The 27080-nt window shown below is 46.1% G+C and overlaps 1 protein-coding gene across 2 annotated transcripts in view; it reads left to right on the top strand.

Moving 5' to 3' along the window:
- Positions 1–13166: 13166 nt before the first annotated feature.
- The window catches only part of FOXO3 (forkhead box O3), a 116878-nt gene continuing 102964 nt past the window's right edge, over positions 13167–27080 (top strand). The window contains exons 1-2 of one of the 2 annotated variants that reach the window (XM_076003077.1): positions 13167–13436; positions 14513–15249. In XM_076003077.1, coding sequence (XP_075859192.1) covers positions 14632–15249 — 618 coding nt within the window. In that variant the 5' untranslated portion in view covers positions 13167–13436; positions 14513–14631. The remainder of the gene's footprint in view (positions 13437–14512; positions 15250–27080) is intronic. The other variant, XM_012753103.3, reaches the window with a different exon arrangement.

The following is a 27080-nucleotide window of genomic DNA, read 5'->3' as shown; positions in this document are numbered from 1 at the left end:
GCAGCAGGAGTGTGGAGCACACAGCAAGGGGGTTAATCATGATCCACAGTGACCCCCACAGAGAAATGACTGTCAAACAGCATCCACGGATGCTTCCAGCAAGACTGGCAGTGGCTGGGGGTATTAGGAGTATTAGGATAGCATTTGGCTCAGCTTGCAAAGTAGACCCGTCCACCCCAGATAATTACAGGGCTCACACAGGCAAAACAATGGTGGCAAATACCAGCTGAGGACTCCATTGGCAAGACCCAGTTTCACCTTCCAACCGCTGTTCTGAAACATTATCCTTTCAGAAGAAAACTCCAACCTTGGGTCTCATCCCTGAGGTGATTCACTTTTCAGCAACTGTTCAGTTTTTTAAAGTTATGCAAGATTAGAATGAGGGTGATGATGGTGGTTATAAAATCCAGAATGAATGCTAAGAGCTTTATTATGCTGCTCATCTTTTTTTTCCAAAGGGATATTTTTTTCCCAAGGTGAATCTTTCTTGTGACAATTATAGGTCAACAAAGGCAGAAGTGCAAAGACATCAAGCCCGCTAACCAGTAAGGCAGAATTCCCTTGCTGCTGAAAGGTGGTGGCATTTTTCCATAGCCTCATCCCCAAAGAAAAGGAAGCCAGGGATTTGGAACAGGGCTAACCAACAGTCAGATATCTTTGCCCAGCTTTTCTGTACATGAGGGCCCCTTTAATGTCAGAAGGTGCCAAGGCCTCTCCCATGATTGTGGTTCTACTTCATTACCCATTAATTGAGAAAAATTCATGATGATATTAATAAATATTTGTAACAGCTTCTAAGTACCATTGAAAAATAGTAACACATGGATATGTGAGAGATTGTTTTTCAATCTCAGGCAATGTTTGGCGGACATTGGCAGTGCTGTTGTAACAGCTCCAGTAAACCCAGAAGGGAGAAAAGCTAAGACATATCCCTGCCTGTGGGAAGTCTATCATCTGGTTTTTAAAAATACACAGGGCTTAACCTCACAGCTTTGGCATTAGCACAGCACAGGGTGACTGGGAGCCTGAAGGCAGGGAATGACTTGGCAGTTGATACAGCAGCCTCCCTAGGGTCCCCCTGGAGGTGTTGCTAAAAGATAGGGAAGAGGAGGGGGAGGGGCACCATAGTCTGCAGTGACCCCCAGGGGAGCCAGACTGGATGGACCTTTCTCCTACCTTTGGAACAACTCCTCATTGACATTAGCATTGCCTGGTGGAGAGCTGAGGACAGTTCTTCCCTCTGCACTTCCCCACTAAAACAGGGCAAAGGCTAGAGCAGCTGTGGTCAGATGCCGTCCCAGGACCCCCGAACCCTGCAGAGGAGAAGCGCAGCTGGCCATACGCGGTTCAGTGCCTGCCGCCTTCCTTCAGAACCTCTCCAAGGCCCAGCTTGCTTGAGAAATGCAAGCCTTTCAGACAGAAATCCAACCTGAAGGAGTCCATCTGGCTCTATTACAGAGCCATTCCAGCACTTTGAAAAATAGATTTCACTTCTCCACCTAGAAATTAGTCCTCATCCCTTGGATACCTTAAGGGAAGTGGTAAAGGAAAAATAAATCCACAGCCTGATCCTCCAAGCCCAGCCAGTGATCTGACTTAGTTTAGTAGAGGGTAGAGGGGGGACACGTGTAGTCTGTTTCCGATCCCCTGCCCCACAGGAAGAGGTCTGGAAGTCCCGGACTCCTTTATGGGATGGCAACACGTTGCCATATGAGTGCAAGGTGTCGCACTGTCTAAGCACAGAACAGAGTTGAGCAAAGAAAAGTTCTGTATTTTACACTTGAGTAAGGGGTGTGGTAATAACTGCGGGAAGGAAATCTATTAGGGCATATTCATAATAAATCACATGTTACCCAGGAAGTTTAGCAGAATCCAGAGTTGGACCCAGGTAAAGAAAATGAGATCTTCCTAAAGAGCATATCTAAAACACTCTAACAAAAACTAACAGAAACAGATTGCCTTACAGCAATGCCAATTCAACAGATACAAGGATCTCCCAGAACAGTAGATTTTCTATGATTCCAAGCCAACTAAGTCTGGTAACTTAATTATAATATTTTTCTCTCCTTTGCACTCAGGAGCACTTGGCATCCTTTATCAGGGCCATAATTACATAAAGTACCTGCAAAAGGCTTCAATAAAAATAATGTAATTTTCTACAGCTCTTGTGATTTGCTGATTCACTAAAAGGTCAGAGCCTACTACCAATGGCACCCTCTGTGAACAGGGACTGTGGCTTATCTGTTGACTGTTTCAGTGCCCAGTGACATCGCAGATATGGAAAGATTCCAAGGGTCAATCCTCCCTCCCTCCCTTCCCTCTATGTTTACTGAGTGTCTGCTATGGTAAAGATACAATTACCAACCAATTACAACCAACCAATTAGCACAATCCCTGGCCTCACTGAGCTTCTAGTCTAGTGGGAAAACAGCAAAGATGGCCCTTGCTAAAAAAAAGAATTAAATGGAATGGTTAGAAATACGTACACCATGAAGAAATGATGAACATCCACAAGCATGTAAACAAGGGGAAACAAAACAGCTTTGTGGCATTTTACCTATCAATGACATGGCCAGAAGTTTTACTTGTAAATGGGTACACACAGGTGTTTGATAAATGCTTGTTGAAGAAATTAACACAGTCACAGATGTTAACACTAGAAGGTGCCTCTGAGATTTTCTAGTCCAGCACTTTCCTTTGATGGAAGAAGAAATTGAGACTGAGGAAGGTCAAATGGCCCGGTGAGTGGGGAGGGAGCAGAGTTCAGCAGCCATGTGTCCTGGTTCCTATGCTCTTTCTCCCAGGTTGATCCCAACCTGGGCATTCAACATACACTTTTTTTTTTTTTTTTTTATAAGAGCCCCAGTGTTAATCAACATACACTTTTAAAGAAAGGAATTAAGTAGCTCAGAGTAAGAGAGGAAAGATCCCACTGCGAAAGGACTTACAGAAGCCCTACGGCTAAGGCTGTAACAGAAGGAAGTGGGTTTCTGGGTATTAAACAAAACAGAAGAAACTAGTTAAGAAGGATTGAAGAGAAATCCTTTATAGCAAGAGAAATGTGGTTCTGCTGGGTCAGTGCCATGTGACCCTCTTGTTATGTTCCCTTGGGTGGTAAACTCTATTAGCTAATGCAGGGTATGTGTGTGAGGCCAAGGCCAGGGCTTGGTCCCCAGCAAGTTGCTGGTGGGCCATGCCTCCAACATGCCTCCAACCCAGCCAGCTGCCTTTCAGATGATGGGGTGGGGAAGAAGAGTGGGGATGAAGACTGCACAGCAAAGTGGGGAGCATGAAGTCTTCACAGTCAGCCGGACCTGGGTTCAATTCTCAGCTCTGTCACAACCACCACTGGGAAACCTCAGGCCTATGGCCAAGCTTCAATTTGATCATTTATGAAATGGGGAGAACATCATCTCCTTTATAGGGATATAGTGAGTTCATGAGGATTGAGTATGTACAGAAGTTTCTAGTACAGACACTACTTCTTAGTAGGTACTCAGTAAATCTTAGTTAAATGTGAATTGTTTAAATCCATCATCACTAAAAGGAGAAAATGCAAAAATTAAGCAGTTCAACAATTTCAAGTGCTGTGAGAATGTGGACAAGTAGAATGCCCATATGTTTCTGGGAGGAGTGCAAACTGTACAACTACTTTACAGAACAATCTGGCATTGAGTGAAGAGGAAGATGCACTTGTACCAGTACCCAGAAAGTCCTTTATTAAATATATACTAAACTCAGGCACTTATGCCCAGGAATGTTCGGAACAACTATGTTCTCAATTGCCCTAAATTGGAAACAACCCAATTAGCCATCAACATTAGGACAGATAAACAAAGTAACCATATGTAGATAGATAACAATTCATACAGTGGAATATTATATGGTAATTAAAGTGAATGAATTGCAGCAACACAGGTGAATCTCACAAACATACTATTGAGAGGAAGAAGCAAGACACAAAAGAACATACACAATGTGATCCCTCTCAGATGGAGATCAAAAACAGGCAAAATGAAATTATAGTGTTTAGGGATGCAAACAGGCAGAAAGCTATAAAGAAAAGCAAAAAATGATTACCACAAAAGTTAGGAAAGTGATTACTTTTTGGGAGAGAGAGGAGGGTTTTGATGCGGAAGGGCACCCCAGAGATTTGTAGTGTGCTAGTAAGGTTTTATTTCTTTACCTGGGTGATAGTTACACTCAGGTGTTCTCTTTATAATAATTCATTAAAGGCTGGGCATGGTGGCCTAGCACTTAGGGAGGCCAAGGCGGGAAGATCGCTTGAGGCCAGGAGTTCGAGACCAGTCTGGGCAACACAGCAAGACCCTGTCTCTACAAAAAAATAAAATAAAAAAATTAGTTAGGCATGGTGGTGCTTGCCTTTAGTCTCAGCTACTCAGGAGGCTGAGGCAGGAGGATCTCTTTGAGCCCAGGAGTTTGAGGTTGCAGTGAGCTATGATGACACTGCTGCACTCTAGCCCAGGCAATAGAGTGAGACCCAGTCTCCACAAAAAAAAAAAAAAAAAAAAGGAAAAAAAATCATTAAACTGTACTGTTAACTGTTCTGTGATTTTTCTGTATGCATGTTACATTTCTTAATAAAAAGTGGAAAAAAAGCATATGGTAAAGAAGGAGACAAGAGTATCATCCTCACAGATATAGGATAAGTTAAAAATATAAATGTCATAAAAAATTTTAAAAGCTTTTGTCTCATATTGGATACATAGAAAGATTCAAGGTTTATAAACTTTTTTTTTATATCTGAGAGAATTAAATAGCATTAAGTAGGATGACATTAAGGACTTCTATGGCCGGGCATGGTGGCTCACGGCCTGTAATCCTAGCACTGTGGGAGGCCGAGGCGGGCGGATTGCTGGAGGTCAGGAGTTCAAAACCAGCCTGAGCAAGAGCAAGACCCTGTCTGTACTATAAAAATAGAAAGAAACTAATTGGCCAACTAATATATAGAGAGAAAAAATTAGCTGGGCATGGTGGCGCATGCCTGTAGTCCCAGCTACTTGGGAGGCTGAGGCAGGAGGATCACTTAAGCCCAGGAGTTTGAGGTTGCTGTGAGCTAGGCTGACACCACAGCACTCACTCTAGCCTGGGCAACAAAGTAAGACTCTGTCTCAAAAAAAAAAAAAAAAAAAAAAACAACAAAAAAGAAAAGGACTTCTAGAAGTTTTCCAAGCTATCTAACATTTTCATATTCTGAATATTTCTTGAATGCAGAAGTTAAGCAACAGTGACCTATGAATTTTGACTTGCCCTAATTTCAGTATTAATGAACAATAATGATAGAAAAGCCGAGGGCAACTAACTTAAAACATATATAGACAAACTAGTTTTTATACTTTTGAAAAAGGAATGTAATTCTAATTGTTCACTTGGGGACCAATTAATTTAAAAAGAACAAGTTTTTTTTAATAATATTGAGTTTAGGAGGGGGAAAATGGGTCAAAATGGCTGCCTCTTTCAGACTGGGCCTCATGGGAATCTTTTACCAGTGATCTCCCCCAGCTCCAGTCTGATACTCTATTTAGCAGGTAAAGAAACTTGATTTTGCTACTTAACCCAGAGGGTTGTCAGGTCTAAGGGACTGCTGATGGTGGTTTCTGAGGCCAATGAACTTTCCCTCAGGCCCTCTCTCTGCTGCCCACCCACTGGAGAAAGGCCAGCCTGTGCAGGCCACAGCCTCTCTTGTTCCCCGGCTCCATGGAGGTCACGTGAACCCTTCTGGTCATAGTTGTCATGACAACTCACTCCATTTGCAATAACATATTTTTATGGCACAACAAGTGAAAAGGACCTGCTCAAACCTCATCTTTTTACTGATTAGCAACATACTCACAAACTCCAAGAAGAGTTTCACTCTCCAGAGAAAACAGGAAGGCCTGACCCAAAGTGACTGGATTTGGTCAGTTCCCTAAACAGGACTAGGACCCCAGGGATTGTGTATTCACTTGGCTTCATTATTTGTTTCCAAAATGCAGATTTTTATAAAGGCCATTTTAAATGTAAAAAACAAAAACCCTTCAAATTAGACATTTGAGAAACGCAAAAGGACTCTAAGTGCTACGTGAACGTGTGAGGTTCAGATGTTATGTGTTCATAAAAGAACTCGTGTTTGGAGGCCTGGACACTTCCTCCTCACATATGTCTCATTTAAGTGATTTTTGTTTCCCATTTTGGTGGCTTCAGCTGTCTCTCTAGGAATGAGCACAAGAAGACCATAAGAGGGCACGGTGATTTAATATTAAAGGAATATGAACTACTACTCCAGGGAGTGGGAACAGAGCAAAGGCGAGCCCTTTCCAGCATGTGGAGAAAGGGAGAAGACACCTTCTGAGGAGAGCAGATCCAACCACCAACCAGGATTGCCTCTGTGAGGAAAACGCTGGCTGTCTCAGGCCAGACACCTTGAATACCACCTCTTAAAGTGGGCAGAAAAGGGCTCAATAAGCTTGTCCCACTAATACATTAGGACCCTTACTCTGATAGGCCACCAAATAAGGCTCAACTAGGACCTGAACTGAGACAAAAGTTCCTCCAACAAAGAAAAAGCTTTCTTTTAAGACTTTTGAACCATCACTAATGAGTAGCATTCAAGCTCAAACAGACCATCTTCACGGCAACTGTGGTAGCTTTACTTGGTACTTTTTTATGCCAGGGTTTGCTGTAACATGTGCACAGGCCTCATAACTTTGCTAACTTGAGAATTTTAACCTGATATTTACATCAGACTTGCAAAATTTGCTAAACTTTTCATTTTTCCTCTGCTGTCTTCCTATTTCACAAGTTTATTCCGTTTTCAGGTGTGGATGTGGGAGGGGACAAAAATCAGATTTAATGTCCCCCAAGCCCTAAATTACACCCTTTGACGGCTTTAGTACCAGATTATTCCAGAAAACTTTGCACATCAGTGGACATGCCAAATGGTACCGGGGCAATGCAATATAGAGTAATGAATGGTTCCATATGGCCTTGATTTCTTTTAAGTACCACATCAATGTTTTAAAGTAATTTGTATTTAAGGTTCCAATTACTAGGCATTTTAAATAGATTTTCTAACAAGTGGATATGGACACATGCTCACTTCACAAGTTTTTCCAAGAAGAGGAGTGGAGTAGATAGACTACTCACAAAGCTCGATGCCATCTGCTGGAGGCCAGTCGGCCGGAAGTATTGCATTGATTCTGACTTTATGTCTTCCTTTCCTCAGAAGTGATTTGTTGGATCTTACAATAGGATATTTTACATTTACATTTTAAAAATGTAGTCACAATGCTCATTCTTACTGCTAGGTTTCAAAAGAAAAATTGAATACTTCCTTCAATTGGTAATCAATGACCTATAAGGCATTTAGCCTGGCCCCGGTGTCTTCAAGTACCTAAACCAAATAAGAAGTATTTGATTTGATTTAGAATCTACTCAGTTGTTTTTTCATACACTCTTGTTCCTTTTTCATATTTTCAAACTTCTTTTTTATTTCTTTAAGTATCTATAGTCTATGAGAGACTTTTAGTCTCTCTCTGCTCTTTTTTTTTTTTTTTTTTTTTTTTGAGTCAGGGTCTTAGCTCTATTGCCCCAGCTAGAGTGCAGTGGTGTCATCATAGCTCACTGCAATCTCACACTCCTGGCTCAAGGGATCCTCCTGCTTCAGCTTCCCGGGTAACTGGGACTACAGGTGTGCACTACCATGCCCAGCTAATTTTTCTATTTTTTGTAGAGACAGGGTCTCACTGTTGTTCAGGCTGGTCTTAAACTCCTGGCCTCAAACAATCCTCCCACCCTGGCCTCCCAGAGTGCTAGGATTACAGGCCTGAGCTACCATGTCCAGCCTTGAAATTTTATCAATGGGAATTCTTTGAGGCCTAGGTTCAAGATATTCCTCCAGAGAGGACACATCAGCTAATTATTGACATGTGGGTATGGTGTCACCAGATCTTCCAATTTTTGAAGAAGAGCTAGAAATCCAGATTTTAGGTGAACTCTCCTCCTTTAAAAATGTTGGCAGCAGACTTCAAAAACTTTAGAAACGGGCCGGGCGCAGTGGCTCACGCCTGTAATCCTAGCACACTGGGAGGCTGAGGCGGGTGGATTGCTCGAGGTCAGGAGATCAAAACCAGCCTGAACAAGAGCGAGACCCCGTCTCTACTATAAATAGAAAGAAAATTAATTGGCCAACTAATACATACAGAAAAAATTAGCCGGGCATGGTGGCGCATGCCTGTAGTCCCAGCTACTCGGGAGGCTGAGGCGGTAGGATCGCTTGAGCCCAGGAGTCTGAGGTTGCTGTGAGCTAGGCTGCCGCCATGGCACTCACTCTAGCCTGGGCAACAAAGTGAGACTCTGTCTCAAAAAACAAACAAACAAAAAAAAAAAAACAAAAAAAAAAAACAAAAAAAAAAACCTTTAGAAACACCTGGGAAAGCTTATAACCAATGCTGTCGGGGCAAATTTGGCCAGATAACCACCAGCTTTAGACTGTGCTTGGGGTTCTGTTTGCTTATCTAGTCTTAGCCTCTTTTATCCAGGCCAAGAGGACCACATAAAGGCCCTTTCCTTTGGGCCCACTGTTGGAGAGGCAGTGCGGGGTTCAGGGGAAGAGAACGTGCCATGGATCCAGATAACCCTCTGTCCAAAGCCTGGCCTGCCACCTGTTTTAGATTCGTGATCTCAACCAGCCCAAGCCTTCTAACAATCCTAGAAGGTATTAGATTCATTTTATTGAGGAGGAACAAGGCTCAATGGTTACATAACAACCCCAGGCCACATGCTGATAGATGAGGGGATCAGACTCCACCTCAGAACCTGAACCGTAACCCCCTTGCTGTTTAGCACTGTTGTACTCACCTCGATGGCCTTTGTGAGGCTTACACACTGCAAATAGAGTGCTTAGTTTAGGGTCTGCGACATATTAAGTGATAAAGGTTGGCTATCACCATTATCACAAATTACCAAAAGAGAGAATTCTTCCTAATTTCTCTTCTATCCAATACCATTTCAGGTAAATATCCCTTTAGCATGCCCCATTTTTCACCCCTGAAATTATACATACTTGCCCTTCACAACTTATCACAGGACAGTCCTGGTAATGACCTGGGAGAGGCTTTGCCCAGATTTGTCATGACTAAAGGAGGCAAAGAGGGAGAGAGAGGACGGGAGGTGCAGATACTCTTAGAGAGGGTGGTGATGAAACCTGCCTGGAATGATGCCCTAAAGGACAAGCGGCAGCTTACAGCTCCTTGGTACACAGTGTTCAATAAAGTGTTCCATGAGAGCAGTTTGCTGAGAGAGGAAGCAGAGAAAGGGACTAACGAGGGTGTCAGACATAGACTGGGGAGCAGCTATAGATCTGAATATTGAGGATCCTTCTTTCTTTCCAGTTGGGTCACACCTATTTGTTAGGAGGCTTTGTGTTTTCTGTCTTCTTTGTGTTTCCTGTGTTCATTGCTGAGATGGACATAGAAGCCAATCCAACAGGACAACGGGCTCTTACAGAGAGCAGCAGCATGCCCAGTTCCTAGAATTTGGGCTCTGTGGTCAGAGGGAGGCTCCAGCTGGCCCAGGTGCAAGGAGAACAGGACTAGGACAGAGGTGCTGAGTGGTGGCCCCTTCAGAGGGAGAACTCTGGTTTCTGTCACCAACCCCCTCACAACTAGGTGTTTGAAATGGTGAATTTACTTTGCTTATTCAGTAGGAATTCTAAATTTTTGTTCCTCCAGTGACTGAATTTACAAAATGGAGTGAACAGCCACCACCTAAAATCATTCGCAGAAATATATAGGGTATAAAATTGATCAGTAAGAGGCAGGGAAAGTTTTGACTAACAATTCTACCTCAAAGTTAATGCTGACATTCCTTCTCAACCAACAACCATAACTCACTCAGCTTTCCTATACTAATATGTTTAAAGAAAAAAAAGGTGGTAGGAAGAAATGGAGAAGGACCAAAGTAAGCCTTCCAAGAGGAAGGCAAAGGTCAAAGCAATTTCAGGCTAAAAGAGAACAATCTCTGAGATTCAGTCTCTGAGTTCTTGAATGTCTGCTCATAGGCACAGGGATAAATTCTTTAGGTAAGATCGCATTTACAAAGCTGCATGTGTACAGGCTTGCCATCTGAAGTTTTTGATCTTCAACACATTTGAAACTTACCCAACACTGTATGTATGATCTCTTGTATTTGACTTCTGCTTTTAAACTCTTGAAATACTTAACTTTTAGTTAAGTATTTTTTGTATCCATAACATATTTGGATATGTTTTGTATCCTCAGTACGGACTGTAAGCAAGCTTTTTAAGGAAAATGGATTTATCATGTGTCCCCTATTCCTCACCGTGAAACTCAAAAGGCTCTCAGTTAATCCACTGAATCTTTTAACTCTTCCACTTTTTTGGAATGCTCTTGGGATATGCATTCTGTAAATGGACACTCAAAATGTTTAGAGTAAAAATCTACTGGCCAAGGGCCCAGCCAGTGTAAACACATTCTATTTCTGCAGGTCTGCACTCTAATGACAAAGGGTTGCTTAGATTTAGAAAAGGAAAAGCGTGGATTTCTTCTACAGTTGTATTTAAAACCAGTAATTGAAAATTCTTTGGATTTTATGATGTTACCACGATGCAAAGCCCTGGGTGATCTAGCCTCCTGGTTCTTTGTGCAAAGCTGAACACAAGACTCTGACTTACATGCTCTAAACACTACTTCCCAGCCCCAAGCATTGGCAGTTGAAACTGAGTTGTGTTCATACATCAAAAACGACACTGCCAGGCCATAAATCAAATGGAAACTCCGGGCTTCTCGGCGGTGCAGGCCTACAAGGGGAGAGGGTCTTTACGCAGAGTAGCAACCCCAGTAAGTAGTCAGAGCCCCTCCCCCAGACTTCCCCTCCCAAAGACAACCCTAAGTAGCAGAAGCTACCTGGGCAGAGCGATATGCCCACGAGACGGGCACGTGTGGACTGGGGGCATCCGAACGAGGCAGTGAGGGCACAGCCCACGTCGGGAGCTGAGCGTACACCTCGTGGCCACAGTATGTGTGCCATGAAGGATGTTCGCGTGTGAGATCTGCTCCGTGCTCCAGGACCCGTGGCCGCGGGGCCGGGCCTGCCGCGGCCTCCAAGGCAAAGACACGCAGGCGGCTTTGTTCCCTGAATGTGAATGCGGGAGCCGAGCCCGGGCGCGAAGAAGGCAGCGTTCCGCGGCGGGAAACCGTCGTTCCCGCAGCGGCTAGGGCAGCGCGCGAAACTTGCAATCAGGCTCCCCGGCCTCGGCCGCCAGGTTTGCTGGCTCCGCACAGTGGGGACAGCCTTGCTGCGTCGCGAGCAGCGCCCGGAGAGGCCGCGGCGCCAGTCCCGCCGCGTCCCCCCGCCAGCGCGCGAGGCCCCACGCTCCCGCCACTCGGTCGCGCCGCCAGCACTACATTCCATTTAAAAATAACACCCACGTGCGCTGGTAAACAAGCGCGCGCGGCTGCCGGGGCCGCGCGCCCCCAGCCAGCCCGTGCGGCGCGCGCTCGCCCTCCTCCCGCACGTGTCGCCGCCCCGCCCCCGCCGCTCCTCGGTCCCCGCCCCCGCGGCCCGCCGCGCCCCGCCCCCGAGCCCCGCGCCCCGCGCTCCCGGGCCCTAGCGCCCTCCGCAGCGCCAGGCGCGCCCAGCCGAGCGCTCTCAACTTTCCTCCGCCGACGCCTCCTCGTCGCGGCGGGACCCACCGCCCCAGGTCTGCTCCCTCCGTCCTCCCCTGCCCCCTCACGTCCCCCCTTTTAACCCTCCCACTGTCGGCGCGCAAAGGACTGGCTTCTGGTGCGCCTTCTCTTTTTCCTCTCCTCCCTCCCCTCCTTCCTTCCTTAGAATTTTACTCGATTGTTTATTATTTGCTGGGGGGCGGGGGCGGGGGGCGGAGAGGGGCGTCAGGGGCCTGCAGACTGGTGGCCGCGGCCAGTCAGCGCTCGGCGTGGCTTGACGAGTAAGCATCGCAGCGAATGGCGACGCGGCGAAGAGCTCCGGGGTCACGCGCGTGTGGATACAATGACATCATCTGTTTGTACGCGTCGAACTAGCTTGGTGCAGGGGCGGGGCCGCGCGTCACTTGAGTGACGGGCCCTGCGCAAAGCCCGGAGCCCGGAGCCGGCCGGGTGGGCTGACTCCTGCGTATGCTCGGCTGGACCTTTTTGTATATGGGGTTGCTGCGGAGCCCGTTGCTAGACTCCGAAATATCTCCAGTGATTTAGAAGGATTTAATCTTTTTAACAAGAAGGTATTTATGAACCAAAGTGGATAGACTTTTGATGTACATGTCGCACGTAGTGCATTCTTAGTGCACAAATGAACGATTTGGGGCACGGATCGTAGGATAAGGACTTGTGAAGATGTTTTAAAACTAAAGGAATAGCTCTTCTTAAAAAAAAAGTAAAAAATGCACAATCAGCTGTTTTATCGTCATTTACAAATTAGAATAAAATTATTTCCCCTTCCCAATTGTTCGGAATTTGCCCTGGCGTAAGAAATGCAAAATAATTTGCATTTCTTCCCGAGTTAGCTACACCTCTCCCCCGTTTGCTATGAAATCCAGGAAAAGTGAAACGCGATTGTGGTCGAAAGTGCAAGGTGAGAGACTCGGTGCCAACCTTTTGGTGCCTATCAAATCTGTGGGCATCGGCTTATCGAAGTTCTGCAGGCACCAACATCTTCGCTGGTCACTGTTTCCACGCCGAGGTAACCTTTGCCATCTACGGTCAACATCTTATCTCAGGTGTTACCTGGTGTCTAATTCTAATGGGGAACTGGACACCAGGGCTGGCCGAGGGCCCGGCGGGCAGACGTGCAGGCCGAGGGACCCCTGGTGCCAGGCGCCCTGCCCCAAGTCGGGGAGGCCAGGCGATTGGGCTCTAAGCGTTAGGGGCTCAGCGCTCGTGCCTCTCGCCCCCCTAGCGGGCCAGCGCCACGCTTTGTTGTCGTTGAGGCTCCTGGGAGGGAGGAGGAGCCGGGCGGGGAGGGCAGCGGGAGCCCGCCGAGTCCCGGCCCGCGGCGCGCGCCCCGACACCCACGCCCGCAGCCCCCGCGGAGCCCGGCCGCGCAGGCGCGCGAGCGCACACACGAACTCTCACGCACACACACAAGCACACCCGGGCCCGCCGCCCCAGCCCTCCCCTTGGGCGGGGACCCGCCCGCCCGCCCGCCGTCAGCCTAGGTTGAGGCTCCCTGCGTGTGTCTATAACTTTGTGCTGCTGCCGCGGCCACCCTGCTCGTGGAAGGGAGGAGGAGGAATGTGGAAGGCGGCGGCGCGCAAGCTGACAGGCGGTTCCTCGGGCGGGCTGCGGCGGCGGCCCGAGCGCTTCTCCTTCGCCGAGGTTGCGCGCCCTCTCCTCGCCGTGCCCCGGGCCCGCGCGGGATTGTGCGTCGTCCCGCCTCGTCCCTGAAGGGAAGGAACCGAGGTAGGCGCCGGAGCTGTGCAGCGGGCGGCCGCCTTCCCGGTGACTCCGGATCTGCTTCCGAGCTGGGCCAGGCGCTTCCCTTTCCCTCCCCGTGACTCGGTGTGCGCCCCCCTTCTCTCCCGCTAGTGTTTTTAAAGGACTTGAGGGAAGGGGGAAACTGTCAAGATGGCAGCAGTGGGAGCAAGGAGGTGATGAACGTGCTGGTCCGGGTTTTCTGGCAGCCCGGGAGACTTGGCGCTTCCCGACCTGTTGGAAGATTTATGTTCCGACTTGCTCCCCACCCCACCGCCCGCCCTTCCTGACTGGGAAGGGGGCGGAGGGTACGACGTCCGCGAGAATATAAAACACACAAAACCCCGAAGTGGCCGTTCCCTCCGGGCTCGACCTTTCGCGAACACCCCCTGGGCTGCTTGTCCCCTTCTCTCCGTCTTTTCTGTGTTTTGGAACTGACAAGGGCTCCTCTGCGCCCAGACCCACGCTCGCCCTCCGGGCCCGCGGGCGAAGAGGGGAGAAGGGAGCTGCCCGCGCTGTCCGCGGGCTCTGGCCACTCGGCTGGGTGGGGGTAGCAGGGGGTCGCGGAGGCGGCAGGGCCGGGGAAAGGGAAAAGAGCTGAAGACGCCACAGACTTTGGCGGCGGCACCGCGGGAGGCACTAGAGCGGGCTGGAGCGAAACATAAACAAACGCACGCACGCCCGCCCGGGCTCGGGCTCGGGCTCGGGCTGCGACCGCGGCGGGGCTGCCAGCTCCGGCCGCTGCCCGCTTTAAAGGCGCGGCCCGCCCCTCCCCCTTCTTCCCCGCCCCGCACCTAGCCCAGGAGAGACCTGCGGCTCGCGCGCGGCGGGGGGAGGGGGCTGCCCCGTGCGAGGCCGTCGATTCGCTCGCGTCTCCCCCGCGGCCTGGCCGGGGGGCGGCGTCTGCTGCGCCAGGTTCGCTGGACGCACGTCTCCAGGTCTGCCTGGTCCTGGGAGGCGGGCGCGGTGCGGCTGGGAAGCGGCGGCGGGCGAGCACTCGCCGAGGACTGGGCTCCGGCCCGGGATAACCAACTCTCCTTCTCTTTCCTCTCGTGCTTCTCCAGGCGGCGGCGGCGGCGCCCGGGAGCCCGAGCCTTCGCGGCGCCCACGGCCCTCCCCCGCCGCACCCCGCCCCGGCGCTAGAGGAGAGCGCGCGAGCCCGAGCCGCGGGAGGGCGGAGAAGATGGCAGAGGCGCCGGCCTCCCCGGCTCCTCTCTCTCCTCTCGAAGTGGAGCTGGACCCGGAGTTCGAGCCCCAGAGCCGGCCGCGCTCCTGTACGTGGCCCCTGCAGAGGCCGGAACTCCAGGCGAGCCCGGCCAAGCCCTCGGGGGAGACGGCCGCGGACTCCATGATCCCCGAGGAGGAGGACGATGAAGACGACGAGGACGGCGGGGGCCGGGCCGGCTCGGCCATGGCGATAGGCGGCGGCGGGAGCGGCACGCTGGGCTCCGGGCTACTCCTTGAGGACTCGGCCCGGCTGCTGGCTCCCGGAGGGCAGGACCCGGGGTCCGGGCCAGCCCCCGCGGCAGGCGCGCTGAGCGGGGGAGCTCAGACGCCGCTGCAGCCTCAGCAGCCACTGCCACCGCCGCAGCCGGGGGCGGCTGGGGGCTCTGGGCAGCCAAGGAAATGCTCGTCGCGGAGGAACGCCTGGGGGAACCTGTCCTACGCCGACCTGATCACCCGCGCCATCGAGAGCTCCCCGGACAAACGGCTCACTTTGTCCCAGATCTACGAGTGGATGGTGCGCTGCGTGCCCTACTTCAAGGATAAGGGCGACAGCAACAGCTCTGCCGGCTGGAAGGTGCGTACCCACCCCAGGCGGGCGGCCGGACCCGCCGGGCCTCCTGCGCAGCGCGGTTTGGATTCGTTGGAGCCCGCCTGCGGGCCCCGGGGAGAGGGGTTGGCAGGGGGACCCTCCGAGTGAGGCTTTGGGGGCTCTCTTTGACCCCCAGAGTAGGAGCACCTGGGGACGGCCACGGGGGTAGGAGGAGGCGGCTCCCACGGAAGCCTGGGGCATGGGCAGGTGAGGAGAGAGGTCAAGGGACGCTGGCGAAGGAAGGGCAGACCGACAGGAGTGCATTTGCTGGATACTCCGGACAGCGCTGAGGAGGTGGGTCCGCGGCCAACTTTGGAACAGAGTTCACCCTGGTGGGGTCCCGTGAGGTCGCTATGGATGGAGTGCAGGGGTGTAGGGAAATATTTGGGACTCAGTGCCCGGAGAAGGGGTTGGATGTCTGGTTTCTAGTCGGTCGCGGGAGCATGATGCGTTGTCACTAGCCTAATGGGAACCCGTGGGTCCAAGTTTTGGCTTGTGGGTGTTAAATGCCACAGGCACATCGATCCCATTCGGAAAAGCGCTGGTTGCAAAACCTTTTTTTTTTCCCTTGGCTCTCTTTCCTTTACCTGTATTGACACCTTTGCTCCTCAGAGATTTCTTTCCAGTATATCTGCCCTTGAGTAGCTTCTGAAATGTTCTGGGATCTCGAATGGGGCAGCCTGGCCACCTCAACAAGGACTGGCCGTACCTTACCAGCTGCTCCCGCTGAGGCCTGGACTCTGGCACTGTTTAAAGTGGGGGTTCAGGTGTGGGGGATTCGGGGCGTTCGCTCCACCTACGTCGTGGGGAGGGAGCTGTGGTGGCTGGGCTGGTCCATAATGGCATCTACCTGTAAATGAACCTGAAGAGAGACTACATTTCCTTTTGGGCCTCTTGGGGCACCGGGCACGTGGTAGAGAGAGAGGTGTGGAAAGGCCTATGATGTAATGATTTCCTGCAGTTGGGTATCCAGAGATTAACTCCTGCCCCTGCTGGGCTTCTGATACCCAGCTGCTTTGCCCTTCCTAGGCACCTCTCTCGCCCCTACCCCCGAGATAGGAATGTGTCAGTACCAGGCAGAAGAGAGTCCTGCGCAGTTGGAGATACACATCGCTTATCAGCTGCTCGTATTTGCAATTTAGTTGCATTTTCATTTTTGTATTTGTCCTTTTTTTTTTTTTAATGAAAGAGGGAGTTGCTTTCTCCCTTTCCCCTTCGTTGCCATTTGGGGAGCTGTCTGTCTTCCTGGGTTCCAGTAGGTGTAAAAGTAAGAACAGTTTAATCTTAGACAATTGAAGCGCTGGAGAGGAGCCTGTATATGAAAAAGCTAGAGAGTTTAGTGTAAGGAACGTTTTAATTTGTTGTTAGAAAAATCTTGCAAACTGCCTGATTGTTTTTTCTTAATGGCTCGTATTAGAGAGGCCTTATTTAAATACTTTAAAAGCAAAATGTGTGCTTGATATTATTCTACAAATCTGTTTCATCTCCTTTTAACAAATACTGACATTATGAATCTTACATTTGATTCATATCTTACATTGCTTTTCAAAGGAATGCCAGTTGTATATGAGGTTTCTTCACAGGAAGGATGAGAGAGTTCTGTGTCAAAGCAGCACTGATGTGATACCTTTAAAAAAAAAAAGATTTCCAAGTGGATGGCAAGGGTTAATCTCAGTGTAGTGTCAGGAAGGGGTGAGTGTACAGGACCTGAGAAGATGGATTTGAGCATTTGAAATATTTTTCAAATTTCTCACACTTGAAATTTGGTCCTGCATGTCTGAATTTGGTACAGAGGATCTGTTAACTAAGTTAAAAATTAACATAGGAAGGGTTTTCACCTTCCCATGATTTTTAAGATTACAAAAGCAATTTGATTCCACAAATAACATTTCTTGCTATTATGTTTATGCTTAAAGATAGTAACAGTTTAATACACTTGATTTTTGGGGAAGATTACGTGAGAAAGTGGTAGCACCAAAAGTAGCCATGAATTGAGATTGGGCTAGTTATGTTGTCATGTAGTTTGCAGGACTTGCAATAGAGATTTTTGGGCCTAGTCATAAATTTTGTGGTTTTATGTCATAATCATGTTTATGTCTCATGGTTTCTTTTATCCTTCCCTGTTATCTCATCTCTCTTTAACTAAAATCTTAGAATATACTGTAAATTGAAATTATTAAGGTTTATTATGTTTAAGACAGGGCACACATTTTATGATTATTTTTACTTGTTTTCACCAATTCCATTTCTGAATGTCATGTGGCAGCTAATCCTTGAAGACTAAAGGGGTATAATTTAGAGTTTTTGTAAGATGACCTTCATCAAAAGATGCAGCCATGCAGGAACTTTCAAATCTTTGATGATGAAGAAGGCTCTTTGAAACTGGGGCTGGTTTCATATTCTCATTATGAGTAATAGCCAACATTTTTTGTGCTTGTGGTTTATTGGGGGTGGAAGAAGAGGGAAAAGGGAGAGGTCAGGGGCTACTTGTGACCCATTTCCATGCATCCAAGTTTAGAAATTGATTCCTATCATGATTAGTAATTTGGGAAGCATGCCTGTGCATTTAAACCACACTACTTTCATTCTGAGTTATGCATTAGGATTTTTAACTTCTAAAAATGTCTAGAATTCAGGTTAACTTCTCCTAGTCATGTGTGCATAAAGGGCACGGCATGCACGGTCTAGGCCTTACTTTTGTGGTTATTTGGCCCATTGCATTAGGAGATCTTGTAACCAGAATTATCACCGTGTCATCACCAAATGAAAGACTTAGAAAAGAGGCCTTGGAGACCAGAATCTAGACCAGTGGTTCTCAGCCCTGGTTGTGTTTTAGAATTACCTAAGAGCTTTTGAAATATACAAATACCTCAAGAATCTGATTTGACTGGGCTGGTGTGTGGCTTAGCATTTTTTTTTTTTTTTTTTAAGCTTCTTAGGTGATTCTAATGTATAGCCAGGGTAAAGTTTGTTTGTCACTTCAAGCTTCTTATTTTATTGGCAAAGAACCTGATTCTTAGAGAAGGTAATGACTTTTCTAAAATCACACAGCTAGTTATTACAGAGGTAATTAGTAGCCACAGTTCTAGAGGTCTTTGTTCCTTATTTCCTTTCTATTTTATTTTTTAAGTTGATCTTTTTTTAAAGGTCATTTACTAAGTAATGGGTCTTACATAAGTAGAGGTTGCTTTCCTGAAAAGTATGCTTGCCTCTCAATTACAAACATTTTGGTTATTATTCCAGCATCAGAAGGATAGGCGAATGTTGGTGGAGGCCAAATGAGTGTGTCATGTTTGGGTAGCTGTCCTGTCATTATGGGGGCTTTGGAACTATGAAGTGATAAAAGAGGGAAGAAAAATTGCATTTTGACAAAAGGAGGAAGCCCTTGGGTAACTTGCATTTGTCAGATGCATACTGTGCCAGGGAGAAGGCTGATGGCTGTCTTACAGGTTCCCTTACCTCAGGCATTAAAGTAGAAATGAATAATCAGATGTGGTTAAGAGGGGAAAAGGTTACATTTCCTTTAATTCAGATGAAGGTTACTTGTTCTGCACCCATAAATTAACTAGTGAATTTTCTCAGTTCCTCTTGTCTTGGGGATATCTCTAAGGACTCCAGGGTTTACCTGGTAAGGCCTATTTGCCACTAATTTCTCAATATAGGCCCACACATTTGTATTTCCCATGGGTCAAGCCATGATCATATAGGCAACCTTGAGTTTCTGTGGTGGTGCCCACAATTCACAGATGTGGGATACTATGTTAAGACTTTGCTGCTGCTGCTGCTGCTGCTACTGCTACAGAGGATAATTCTTTAAGAGTCTGAGCCTTCTTCCATGTGAGAATATGTACTATTATGGCTTCTTGCCCAGGTAAAAAGACGAGGGCTGACCTGCCACATAATGCTTATTTATGTCCTCACTGTTCCTGTTCTTTAGATTAATGCATCAGTTCCTTTTCAAATACTATATTATGAAAATGTTAAGTGCAACTTTTAAAAACATTTTTTTTTTTTAAATTTCAAAATAACAAAGTCTTAATTCTACATTGGCTTGTAATTTCGATCTCAGTCACCGTTTAGAGTAACTCACCAGAAGGCTGGTTATGGTCGTGTGTGAAGAATCTGTTTGCTTGGCCCATGTTGCCAAAATGCTGTTTTGTAATTTCCTTTGGCATACTGTCTTCGTCAGTGATTCTCAGCTAATATACTTCCTCTTTCTACAGCAGCAGTACACTAGGGGGACTGTTTTTCCTCTTTTTCAAAGCTGTGTCACTGACCTATGAAGTGAACAAATTGGCCCTTTTAGACTTTGATCTGTGAGCACCATGTAACAGAGCGACTCAAAAGAAGCTAAGTGTGTGTTTTGATATGTTTATCTCCTTCTTAGAAAATGAAATGAAACTATAGCAGACTTATTTTTAGGAGATTTTAGGAGGGATCTATTTTAAGAAAATGACACCATAGAAGAACATCTTGTAGTTAAACTTTTTAGTACTCTGCTTGTGATTCTTACTTAAAACCTGCAAGATATTTTTATTTGGAAAATTAATGAAGTGGCCTTGTCTCACTAAGAAGTAATTTACTTGGCCTGGCAAAAGTTTAGCAGACACTATCTATTGAAAGATCTGTATGAAAATGCAGAGATAAGACTTGAGGTCTGTGTGTTCTGGTGAGATACCCAATTTACCCATCGCTGGAGGGTATATGGAATTTATTTTGTTTTTATGCCCACTTATTGTGCCTGTAGGCAACAGACTTGATCCCATTCTTGACTCCTCATCTCTCTCCTTTTTCTGTATCACAAATTGAGGGGTCATGAAGAGCCACTTTGCCTTTTTGCTGTCACTGAAGGAACTGGGGATCATAAATACAAAGGTGGGCTAGTATCAGTGGATGTTACAGCTGGTGTACAGTAAGAAAATAAAAGATAGGAAAGAGAAAACCCTTTTTACCCATTTGCATCACATCCTATTTCATTCAGTGAACACATATTTATCAAAGGCATATCATGTGTACAGCATTCTGCCAGGCCCCAGGGATATAGTAGTAGCACAAAGCAGATAAGGTTCCAGTTCACAGGAGTTCACTTTCTAATGGGGGAGACAGAAAATAAACTTGCAAATCTGTGCTTTGTGAACTTGTCATTGCTGCCCATTCCCTTTGTCTTATCTGTACTCCTGTTTTCCTCAGTGCTTCAACTCTGCAGAGAAGTTGCTGGCAAATGGCACAGTGGGTATTGGGCATGGCTCAGAGCTGGCCTTTAACTCTGCAGATCATTTTGAGCCTGCTCTGGAGATGCAAGGCCACTGTAACATAGCTCCTGTAGGTTGGGTCTGTTTGGGAGAAGCTTGGATTTTCCTAGGTCCACCCGGATTAGCATACCTGTGGCCCTGGACTAATGTGGAATCCCCACTTCTGTCTCCCAGGGCCTGATGTAGGACTGACCTCCCTCCGGAGTGTATATGGAGCATTGACATAGCTGACTCATCTGTATTGTTGTCTAAAACTCAGAACTAAAAGAGGTCTTAAAAATCAGCTAACTACTTAATTTTACAGTGGAGGAAAGGCCAGGAATGCATGAGTGACTGGCTCAAGGTCCCACAGCTAGCAGAGGTGGGGTTAAGAATGTGTCCTCATGAGCCCAGGGCACCCCTGTTCGGTCATGTCTGCTGCTAACCATTGTGGTTTCACAGCTGTTCCCCTCAGGTTCTGCAAGCTCTTACTTCATTTGTTCTCCTCTGCTGCTCCTCCCCTCTAAAAGGGTGGCTCGCACTAGAATAGCTGTGTTTCTCTTTTGCATTCTCCATCAGGCTCTCAGCTCACCTTGCTGAAAAAGCTTTCTCTCTTAACCCCACCCTATCCTGTCCACCCCATGACACCTGCCTGTTTCTTTTGTCACTTTCCTGTGACTCTTGATTATTCTCAAGAACAGTGTAAGAGCCTTGAAAGCAGGGCGTGTGTCTACTAGATGCATACACGTTGCTCATTCCTGGAGCCTTGTTCTGGGACTGTGATACTAAAACAGGGTGCTGTGACTCAGGAGTGAGCTGATGTCATGTGTGGAGTCTTGTGGATACTTGCAGCTCTGAAGGTGGCATTGGCCTTAGACCTTTTAGCATTGATGTTGATACGATGTGGTGTAAATGTGAAATGATGCTCTGATATCTCTGAGGTTTCTTACGGTGTCTTGTTTCCTAGCATAGAAGTCCTTGAAAACTGCATCATTACCAGTGACTACTCACCACAGAAACTGAGGGAAACCTGATCTTAGGATGACCTTTTGTTAAGAGAAGTATGAAGTCAAGTTTTCTCTCTGTGTGTATACCCCACTGTATGTAACATCAGTGTGCACTGGCTAGAAGGTCACTATGGAATTGTTTGGCCTAAAGCTTACTTACCCACTTCTTACAGGAGCAACGCTGTTATGTAAAACTAAGTTGGTTATAATGTTCTGTGTTTTAGGCATAAGTCCCAGATATTCTTTTTTTTTTTTTTTTTCACATAGTATGAATGTACTTAAAAGTCCCAGATATTCTTGACATTTTACATCCATGGATTAGGACATAGAAGTTACATATAAAGGAAGAGTAGATAGCAAGCAGTCTTTGAGATGAACCATTTCAGGGCCAGTCTGCAGCTCTTCCTAGTTAGTTTTCTGAATAGGTGGTTACACTAGTGATTATGATAGGAGACCCCAATTCTGTTTATATCACTGCCAGACAGACTCGGTTTTTTTAACCATTTTGTTCTTAACCAAACAACTTTCATTTCCCAGTATCTCAATTTCCCCCCAAAGGAAAAGAACAATAGCAGGCATCCATAGAATACTGTGATGTGTCACTCTCTCTTGGTAAAATACACATGTATGATTGGAGTATTTAGAGTTTGTGTGTTCACTTTTTACTCCTGCTATTTTGAGGTTTTAATCGTGAGACTTTGTCTCGGCAGTGTCTCAGTGACTCTATGGAATAACATTACAAAGCAAAGCAGACTACTCTGGACTGTGGTCCTTCTAGTAATTCTGCTACTCCTGGGTCATTGCCTGTGGTGAAGAGCCAGGTTATCTTCTGGGGACTCACCATGTCTGGGTGTCCACACGCATCCTGGTTCTGCATTGAGGAGTTGAGCACAGAGCAAGGAAAGCATGTGGTATGTATTTGTAGGGGGCAAGGCCAAAGTAGAAGTGACCTCTCTGCTAAACAAACAAATGATATGCATTAGCTTCCTTCTGGAGTGTACCTACAATAAACCCAATAGAGATGTGTTTGACAGTTTTCAGATGTGTTCTGAAATTTCTTATTAATTTCTTTGAACAACTTTGTGTGTGTGTGGAGGGTAGAGAATCCACATCATATTTTTCCTTGTGTTGTAGATGTATAGTGAAATTAATAATTTAGCTCCTGAAGCCTTTGAGAATTTATTTTAAATTCAGAGCCAGCAGAGGGAGTACATAAGTCTTTAAGCTGATTGCAGGTATTCTTTTTCCTCTCAGCTAAAATAATACCTTCATAAAAAAAAAAAAAAAAAAGAAAGAAAGAAAAGAAAAAAAGAAGAACTCTGATATATAGTGTTTCCTATAGGCTTATTGTTATCAGTAGAAAAGGGTAATTTGGGAGAGGAGGGTAGAGATTAAAAACCCAAGGTAACTTTTTTTAAAGGAAACCTTGGTCTTCTAAGATCCGTGGTTCACTTCCCATTCCCAAATAGTTAAATGAAAAGTGTCCTCCTTTGCCTTTCATTTTTTTGCTGCTTGACTCATGATAATATATGTGAATGTCCATCTGCACCTAATACCTAACTTGTACAGAATATGTCCAGCGTCTGGATCAGTGGAATGTTCTATGTTTTCGTGTTATTTTGGTGGGGACTTTTGATATTTTCCAAGGCTTCACAGTTTCCCATGGGTGAGAGAAAGGTAAGAATGACGTTATTTCCAATTCAAATTTAGTAATTTTGGATCTCCTAGAGACTGTAGCTTTGAACTTGTTTATAATTCTGTAATGCTATAATTTGTTGTCTCCCTCTGCTTCACCCTGTATTTTGATGGTGGTTTATTTTGATTTGGTAGCTGTAGTGGGTTGGATAGTGTCCCCCTAAAATTAACATCCTCCTCAAACCTCAGAATGGTGACCTTATTTGGAAATAGGTCTTTCCAGAAGTAATTAGCTAGATTAAGATGAGGTAGTACTGGATTAGGGTGGGTGTGAGACAAGGAGAGGCTACACAGAGACTCAGAGAAGGCCGTGTGGAGATGGAGGCAAAGATTGGAGTGATGCAGTTAGAAGCCGAGGGACCAAGGATTACCAGGAGCCACCAGCAGCTGGGAAGAGGCAAGAGAAGATCCTCCCCCAGAGCTTTCAGAGCGAGCATGGCTCGGCCAACACCTTGATTTTGGGCTTCTAGCCTCCAGAACTATGAGAGAGTAGTTTTCTACTGTTATAAAGCGTTAGATTTATGGTCATGTGCTATGGCAGCCCTAGGAAACTAGCATAGGAGCCTAGGCATGGAAGACAGGGTCCCGGCAGGGCTGTGGATAGAGATGACAAATAAAAAGCCTTTATTTAGATTCAAATTAAAATGTTAATATTCATAAGCTACTTTCTGGTAACCTGAATTTCTTCTTTTTTAAAATTCTGCTGTGAGGGACACATGGGAGGCATGACGTCCCCTTGATTTCCCAGTTAGAACTACTGGAATTTGTCCCTCTCACTTGTTTTGAATGAGGTATGTTTTCCCTGCCCCCCCCATAACCCCACCCCCAGTTAAATTTCTTTTTCTTGACCTATTTCGTGAAGCTGGTGATATGACTGTGCTTGTCACGTGTGGGCTGGAGGTTTACAGGTTTACACTAAGACTGTGAGGTCTGGCTGAGGGCTTCGGTCTGGAAGAGTCAGTCTTTGAGGGGAGAGAGGAGCCAAAGATCTTCCCTTCCCTGTCATGGAGCCATGCTGGGTTCATCGCTGTGGATGATGGCAGTAAGGCTAGTCACCACTCTCTCTGGAGTTCCTTCAGCTTGTCCTGTGCTTGGCTCAAGCCTTTCAGTCTCATGCACCTGGTGCTTCAGGCTCACATCCTGTCTGCTTACATTTATGTCCAAAAAACGGCTGTTCTGTTGACACTTAGGACATAGCGTTATTGTCCTCGTAGAAGTAGCAGCAGTCGATATTTGCTAGGTACCTAACAGGTGTTTGGCTTGAAATGTTCAGACATATTTGAGTCAGAATTGCATCCGTTTATTCTCGTATTTTAGAATGATACTTTTGGAGAGGGAAGCCAGGGTTATAGAAGAGATATAGTTTGGCTTTTACAGTAAAAAGAGTCTACACAAGACATTTCAGGCCTAGTTGTAACAATAATGACAATAATAGCTATGTTTTATTAAGCCTTTACTATGTGCCAAGTTCTCAGCTAGGCTTTTTACACCCAATACTGATCCTATAAGATAGACATTTAAATGTAAACTCCATTTTAAAGACAAGGAAATGGTTCGAAGAGGTTAAAGTAACTTGCTTGGGATCTGAACCCAGGTTCCTCTGACTTTGGAGCTTTTGCCTTTTCTGTTATGCTTTATGGCCTCCTGGAGTGTGGGTGGGCTTTGGGCGGGCTACAACAATGAATTAAATAGCTGCCATTTTAAAAGTTTCTATTATATGCCACATTCTTTACATATATTGCCACTAATCCTCACATTAATCCTTCAGAGTATGTCTTGAATGCTTATCTTCAGAGTTGTGCTGACTCAGTCACTAACACCTGTCTTTGTGTGTTGGTGGAAAGTATACTGTGACCTAGGATTTAGGCTCCTTCCCTTGATTTTTGCGTGAACTAATAACTTTTAAGAATCAGTGAGTACCTGGGCCTTTGGTGGGGGCGTAGGAGTGGCTTGAGAATTCTGTCAGAAACCTGTTGGTTTGGGGCTCCTCACTTGTGTTCAGTCACTGCCGTGTGTGACTTCACATCTGACTAAGGGTCAGATACAAAGTGGTGGTTTTAATTGGCCATAGGAATGCCTATGTGTACCTATGTGTCCTAAGATAAAATGTGGCTAGCAGAATATTAATTATCCCATGTTGTTCTGTATGTGTTGGAAGAAAATTTCAGAACTCTCAGTTTCACAGTAAAGGTAGTTAAGTAGTGTCTGGATAACGTCCAGAGGACAGACTGAAAGCCTCTGATAACTGCGCGCCGGCAGGACGGTTGGTTCGTCCTGATAACTGAATGTGGCCAGGGCCGGGAGGGGGTGTGCAGCCAGCTCGAGGCACTTGCAGTGGAGGGCGGCGGTGCCTGCCGGACGCTGTGAAAAGGGCGGCTCTCGGTATAAACCTGAAGTTTAAGGAGGGCATAAAATTAGATACAATTTAGCTTGTTAGATGTCTCCTTGAAAACTGATACTACCGGTACATTAAAAAGATCCAGTGTATAGTTAAGTCATTAATTCAGGTAATTCAGATCTCAAAACTGCTTTTTTCCTGAAGTGTCCTAATAATTGATTTTAAAAATGATATTTCTGTCATCATAAATTATCTGCTTTGGTCCCCTATTTCATATTAAGCTTGGACTGAGTAATGTTTAAAGCCTCCTGCTTATCCACCTCCCTTTTTAAAAATTTTTATTTTACTTAATATTTAAAAAACTTGAGGTAGTTTAATTTTCTTCTAATATCATAATGGTTTCATAAAGTAAAACACTTGCCCTAGATCTCTCCATTTGAACTTTTCCTATTGGTAAATTCCTAAAAGAAAATTCTACCTAACTTAAAACTCACTGCGGCAGTAGCTCTTCCAGAGTTTTTACTTTAGACATAGCTGTTCAGGGGCTTCCCAGCAACATTCATTTCCAAATCAAGGAATTTTAATCTCACCCTTCATACTTTTATATCTCAGTGTGAATTGGGTGATTTTTTTTGTAGTGAAATGCTCAGTTGGTAAGATGAAAAGGGACATATCTTTATTTACTAGTATGTTTTAGTACAGTCCCATTAACAGCATTAATTTGCCATGTATGAATACACCTGTCATGCAAATAAATAGTGGCCCACAGACTAGTAAAATTTTAAGCAAAATAATTTTTTTAAGTAAAAATTAAAGCTCTGAGCCCAGGTGTTCTAAAGTTCTTTAGAAGAAGAATGTCAGATCAGGTTCATCATTTATAAAACCCCGAGAAGCCTGGAATTGACTCATGAATATGTCGTGGGCCTGATTATTTTAAAGTTATCTTCAAGCTGATAGCAGTGTGAGTTTGCTTGCTTTAGAACACTTGGGCTTTTAAGCTCCTGGTAGATAACTTCCTAGGTGAGCTAGTATACTGTTTCTTGAAATTAGTGGCCTAGATCAGGACTTCTATCTCCAAGCCTGTCCAGTAAAGATAAGTTTACAGCCTCCTGTTTGAATAGATGCATGTCCTTTGCTGAACTGAATTCTCTAAATCAGTCCTCTTTAGTCTCCTCCCTTTCCAAGAAAGATCCTTATTTCAGACTGGAAGGCTAGATGATTTGGGCCATATTTTAGGCTTTATCACACTTAGCTTTCATGTCTGTTGCTAAGGTGAAATTCAGCATTTGACTGTAGGCATCATTTAGTAGGTGTTCTTTGGGAAAGAGGGGAGAGGTTTATCCTGATAGTCTCATAAAATCAGGAAATGCTTTGAGTTAATTCGTGGCAGCCAGTACTGAATGAGTGAGGGTACCATGTGTTAAATTAGGAAAGGTAACTCATGCTGTTAGTGAAAACTGTGTCTTCTAAATTGGCTTTAAAATGATCGTCACACCTCAGCCTCCTGAGTAGCTATAACTACAGGTATGTGCCACCATGCCCAGC

Source organism: Microcebus murinus, chromosome 5 (assembly GCF_040939455.1).
Source record: "Microcebus murinus isolate Inina chromosome 5, M.murinus_Inina_mat1.0, whole genome shotgun sequence".
Classification (NCBI taxonomy): Eukaryota; Metazoa; Chordata; class Mammalia; order Primates; family Cheirogaleidae; genus Microcebus; species Microcebus murinus.
Note: the sequence above shows the minus strand (reverse complement) of the source record. Positions and strands in the feature narration are given on the sequence as shown.